This window comes from Cynocephalus volans, chromosome 7, assembly GCF_027409185.1.
Source record: "Cynocephalus volans isolate mCynVol1 chromosome 7, mCynVol1.pri, whole genome shotgun sequence".
Lineage (NCBI taxonomy): Eukaryota > Metazoa > Chordata > Mammalia > Dermoptera > Cynocephalidae > Cynocephalus > Cynocephalus volans.
In genome coordinates this window covers 12,675,742-12,681,741 of record NC_084466.1, presented here as the reverse complement: position 1 = coordinate 12,681,741, position 6,000 = coordinate 12,675,742, and the positions used below count along the sequence as shown (strand labels likewise).

General features: G+C 41.0%; 1 protein-coding gene across 2 annotated transcripts in view; it reads right to left on the bottom strand.

The window, feature by feature from the left end:
- Positions 1 to 1,590: 1,590 nt before the first annotated feature.
- Positions 1,591 to 6,000, bottom strand: part of TMTC4 (transmembrane O-mannosyltransferase targeting cadherins 4) — a 56,211-nt gene continuing 51,801 nt past the window's right edge. For both annotated transcript variants that reach the window (XM_063102366.1, XM_063102365.1), the window contains 2 exons: positions 3,837 to 3,906; positions 1,591 to 2,728 (listed from right to left, as the gene is read on the bottom strand). In XM_063102366.1, coding sequence (XP_062958436.1) covers positions 2,580 to 2,728; positions 3,837 to 3,906 — 219 coding nt within the window. In that variant the 3' untranslated portion in view covers positions 1,591 to 2,579. The remainder of the gene's footprint in view (positions 2,729 to 3,836; positions 3,907 to 6,000) is intronic.

Genomic DNA, 6,000 nt, shown 5'->3' with positions numbered 1-6,000 from the left:
GTAACTCAAAATAAAATATAAAGAGGATTCGTACGAAATATGATAGAATCAGAATCCCATTGAGCCTGGTCAAGGCATGGTAGGCTATGTCTGACAAGATGAAATCTGAAAGAAATGTAAGCCTGCATCTAAATTTAAAAAAATCTAGGATTGGCTGGTTGGCTCAGTTGGTTAGAGCACAGCTTTGTAACACCAAGGTCAAGGGTTCGGATCCCCAGAACCAGCTGGCTGCCTAAATAAATAAATAAATACGTAAAAGATCTAAACAAGAGGGAAGAAATATAGCAGTAACGTGCTAAACCAACCAACCCAAACGTCTTTCCAGATCTGATGATGCTATTAAGATGTGAGGGACGGTGATTAGATTTCCCAAATTTGTCACTTCCCCATGTTTGTTTTGACACCCCCCCAACTGTCATTAGCAATAAAAATATTAAAATAAAGGACACCAAATAAGAGGGGAACTGGGAGACAGCCTTCCACTTCAGTCTTGTTGGGAAGGAAACTCAGGAAACAAAGTCAGTGGCTGCCTCAAGATGGAAAAAGAAGAGAAGACAGCTGGCATGGGACACTTCCAAAATCTGTGGAGATAAAAGGCTTCCTGAAATATCAATCAAATTAAGGACTGTTTTCCATGGAAAGAAAACAGCTGCAATGGAAACGCTGAGAGAGGAGCAGTGAAAGACAGGGGAATTCCTTCTGTAGGTGGGGGTCCAGACTTGCACGTCTTGATTTAACACTAAAGTTTTAGTATCGGTAGGGAAAAAATGGATCCAGAAGGGGCTTTTACAAGAAATATTGTATTTTCTTTACTCCAAAGACAAGTACTGTTTCAAAAACAGAAATCTGCTATGAAAAAAAATCAGCTAAGTATACAGTATATCTATTACATGCCAAACTTAGCATTATAGAAACATAAATAAGAATAAAACAGGCTCTGCCCCTGAGAGAGCTATAAAATATTCCTGTTGTTTTGGGACCATTTAAGAAATGCTTGAAGCACAGACCTTTCTTTTCTGATGTATCTCAACCATCAGAAGTTACAATTACTGATTTATAACTACACAGATCTGCCCCCCAAAAAGTGAAATGTAGAGGACCAAATTCATCTCGGCGTGGGTCTATTCACCCCATTCTCTGAACCTGGATAACTCTATAGTGCAATTCTATTAAAAGGTCCCCCAAACCAAACAGAAGCCACATACTAGAAAAAATGATTTGGTCATTTTGATTTCATTTGAAGGGAAAGGACACAAAGTTCACTAACTTGAAAATCATCTATTAAGAAGGCAATACGAGGACAAGCCCAGTGGCTCAATCGGGAGGGAGAGTGCGGCGCTGGTAGCGCCGAGGCCGCGGGTTCGGATCCTACATAGGGATGGCCGGTGCACTCACCGGCTGAGCGTGGTGCGGACCACACCATGCTGAGGGTTGCGATCCCCTTACCAGTCAAAAAAAAAGAAAGCGATACGGTATTTTCATGCCAGTTTGTGTAATACTTTTACTGCATAAGAAATTACAGAAGTTGTGTAAATCATTAGGTCAACAACATATAAAGAAGAACAAAACAAAATAAACGAACATGATTATTTTGGGTCAAATAAAACAGGAAAAAACCCGATTCTTAAAAATACCACAAAGTCCCCAAATGCAAATCCTTTTGAGAGAAAATTTACTTCTCTCATTTTCTGGATAGACTAATGTCTATAGTTCCATTAAGGAAACTGGAAAATTGCTTTACAGTTAAAAACAGAAAAAAGCAACTTACATAGACATGTCGCTCTCTTAACACTAGACGTAATGAAAATAAAGATGTAAGGCTGCCTGTTTTTGCCTGAAGCATGGCTTGAATTTTGTATTGATAGTGATAGTTTATGTAGAATATTACATAATCCCCTGTGTATTTAAACTGCACAAGTTGCAGAATCTAAAGAATCCACCTGAATCCAGCAAGTGCCATAACAGTTGTAAAAGGAATTGAAGTTGGAGACAGAAAAGAAATGCTGACTGGTTTTAAACTAATTTATTTGCCCTATTCAAAACATAAAAATACAAATAAATATTTCTTATAATTGCGGCTCATAATATATCGTTTTAAACAAGAGATTAAAAAAACAAAAATCTTAATTTGCTCTTGTCATTAAATAAAAATGCTAATATACAGACACATTTGATATTTATATAAATTGTAGGAGTGAGTCCATCATTTCTCAGTCACGATTGAGGTTTAATAGTGCTATTCCATATACAAGGCTTATATCCCAAATGCAGGCTTAATTCTACTAAAAGTTGTTCAAGATAATTTTTTCTCTTTTTCTGTTTAATTAAAAAAGACTTCATTTTTGGAATTTTAGAATTACATGTGAATGTCTGAAAAAATACAATTTCAATGCAAAAATCATATCAAGCATTCAAGAGTATATTGCTGGTGCTGTAATCTTTTTGCATGTCTTTGTTTTCATAGAAAGAAACCCCAATAAACATGTCTAAGACTTTTTAATGGTTAAATGTAACCACATAATAGCAATGACATGCCCCATGCACCTACACGCACAAACTCAAACAACGAAGGAAAAGGATCAGACATCCTTCTTTTGCACTTGTTCCAGCTTTCTTCTCAGAAGACCATAATTCTCCTTAGTTCCTGATGCTGTGGGGTCAAGCTGCAAGGAGATTTCATAGTGTTTCTTGGCCAAGTCTAGATGTCCCCAGCGATGATAAAGAACAGCTGAAATAGCAGGAGATGACTTTCATTGGAAATGCTTCTGAATAACTTGTGGCATTCCTAACCGCTTGCACAAAGAAATATTACAGAACCTTTGCAAACAGTTTTCAAAATCATTGTTTAAAAAAATATTGTTTGTACTGTGAATTTTATTTATTGTAATCACACTCCCTGGTGATTATCATTTAACCACTGCCAGTTACTCCTAGGGCTCTTCATCTCACTAGATATGATACATCTGCCTACAGCAACATTATTACATAAAGAAATAAAAAGAAGAGTGCTCTGGGCACTGCTTAGAGCTCTGACACTGTAGAACTCCAGCCATTTATTTTCAATAAAGATTTCCCTATACTTTTGATGAAGGAATAGCTTGATTGTTGCCAGTGGGAAGTAAGGGCTCTAACAACAAGATCTAATACACTAAACCTAATTATTGGAATAATAAACCTTTGATTGCTATAATTACTTTATAAGTAAAACTAACTTTCTATATGGGCAGAAGAGCACCTATTGAGGCTTTGTGACTTTTGTGATGAGAAGCTTGAGTCAGTGGGGAACAGTTTGGAGAAAAAACATTCGCATGACTGGGCATCCTAAACATCAACATGCTGTGCTCCAAAAATCTTAAGTGTGGAGATGTAGAAAGGGAAGAAATGAATTCTGGGGAATAAATGATTAGAAATACACTGTTAGCCAAGGCATAAGGGAGCATAAGAAAGCGGAGAAGACCGGGCTGCAAGGGCAAGGTCCGCCCTGGAACGAGAAAAAAGGAGAGACAGACGGCAGACTTCCAAAATACTTCTCAGCTTAACATGCCAGGATCCTCCCCAGGAAGAAGGGAAACCCAAGTTTTAATCATAAGAAAGCGATGAAATGAGTGGGTAATTTGGGGTGGGGGGGGTGTCATGCAATTAAGATTTTTAAAAGACTGTCATTTAGTACCTTTTTAACACAATAATAAAACCACAATTTAAAACCAGATTATGAAGGACAATACAGGCAGGCTTTGAAAAAGACTACTCTCCCAACATTGGTTTTACAGAAATATGCCCATTTCATTATAATTACATACAATGTCAATATGATTCAAATTGAAAATTTCTCTTACCTAAATTACCATGGTAACTTGCAGCATTTGGATTTGCCTTAATTGCCTTGAGGAATAAAGCTTCAGACTCCTAAAAAATGAAATACATAAAAAAGAAGGTATTGTACATGAAGCAAAAGCGATTCAGTTTTATCCCCTATGGTTTGCAAGCTTTTAATATCCTCGTCTTGTACCACCGCATCCTTCCAGAGACACTCGGAAGGCCCAGCGAGGCCATGCTCTGCTGAGAAGAGGCTCCGAAGAGCTAGCAAAGAAGCAGAGGGGACCAGGGCACTCGTAGGGGGACGAAGGCAGCGGAAAGCAACAGTGACCACAGAGAGGGGACAAAGACGCTCTTGAGCTCCGCCACTGGCCTCCCTGAAATGGCCGGAGTTCCATAGCTTCCAGTAAGTGGCTTGGTTCAGGGGGCAGTGGAGGACAAGAGAAGGTCAACAGAACAGGAAAGGGCCGGGCTGCTGAGGACACCTGTGAAAGTGCTGTTTTCAGCAAGCATCAAGGAACTCACTTCCAGGACTCTCAAGGCAGGAGCCGGGGCCTATTTAATCTGCCCCAAGAACCCACAACTCCCTCAGCAACCCAGAAGCAGCCTATTCAGCTGGAAAGCATAAGCAGAGAGAATGAGGAAGAAACAGCCACCTGTCATCTGAGCTGCCACAGTATCGTACAGGACTGTGCAAATGCCCCTGATGGGCATGAATTGATTCCTGTATAGACCCACACTTCCTCCAATAGTGCTCACATCCAGTCCGGTCCCTAAGAAGCAAGGGCAAAGCGTTCTCCTACCTGATCACTGCTGGACCACTGCTGCCTGGGCGGTCCCCTTCTGCCATAATGTGGAGAAATAAAGGAGCTCTATCTATTCTCACTGACACAGCCCCGAGGCTGCTATTCACTCCTCCTACACGAGGTTCCTAAGGCCAGGTGTGCTTTAATTAGCACAAACGCGCAACTTAAAACAACCAAAGTTATTGGATTGGGGATAGTTTTTGCTACTGCTATCTGTGTCCCATACAACTTTTTCCAGGTGGGCTTCTCACATCTACTACGCATTTTACAATGTACAAGACCACCAGTTCCTTTGCCCTGTGATGGCCTGCAGTGCTCCTGAGAAATAAGCTGGGAATTTGGGTGAACATCTCTGAAACCACTACAATTCAGACAGGGCTGGCAGAGAAAAATTAATATTTTAGAAATGTCATCCAAGAGGGACTAAATAAAGATGTCAGGATAACACACAGGATATCAGTTCAGAGTCAGCATCCACATCCTGAATTTCAGTAGCTGAAACTCCTTCAAGAGGTACAAGATTTTCCTGCCACATCAGGTAGGGTGCAAACATAAACAAATAAATTGATTAATTAATTTAAAAAATGGATTATGTAGTTTTATAGTGGTTTCTAACAACTGTGCTATTTCTGATCATTTTCAAACATTTCCATTTAAAACCTAAAGCTTGAAAAATAGGAAGGCCAGGGGCCCTAAATCTACCCTAAAATGCTCCCCTACCTGCAAATAAAGTAGTGTTAACTAGAGAGAACTGGTTCAGGGGTAAAAAGCAAGTTAGGAGGTTTCTAGGGGATGCTGGATTCCTTTCTTTCTTCATTCATCTAACTCCTCAAACGCCTGTGAGGAAGGACATCACGCAGGATGCTGGGGCATCTGTGGGTTTGGAGGACACCGTGCTGTTGGCAGGGAGGGGTGTGGGCTTCAGAGTGATGCTAAACCACGTCAGGGGCTGCTGCTCTTGGCAAGGCAGGGCCTGACCCCACAGGCGGATGAGGAGGCTGGGTCGGGGGGTAATGGGTATGAGGGAGAATAGAAGAAAGCACTGGAAAAGAGAGACAACAGGGGAGGAAAAATGAGTCATTTCTGAGTCTGGGAGATGGAAACACGATGGCTCATGGACAAGAGAGGGAGTGTCAGCAGGAAGGGCTGGTTGTGGGGAAGTGAGTGTGGGCTGCACACGCTCCATGGCGGGTACCAGTGGGGCAGCCTGGGGACACACGACGGCAACAGGTATTCAAAGCCCATGGAACACTCAGCTATTAAACCAGGCTTCTTAATGACCCTGTTCAGGAAAGCAGCGAACTGTTTATAAGCTGATCTTCCGTGAAGGGGTCTGGATGCTTAAAGACACAGCCACTGAACTGATTTCTACCAATAA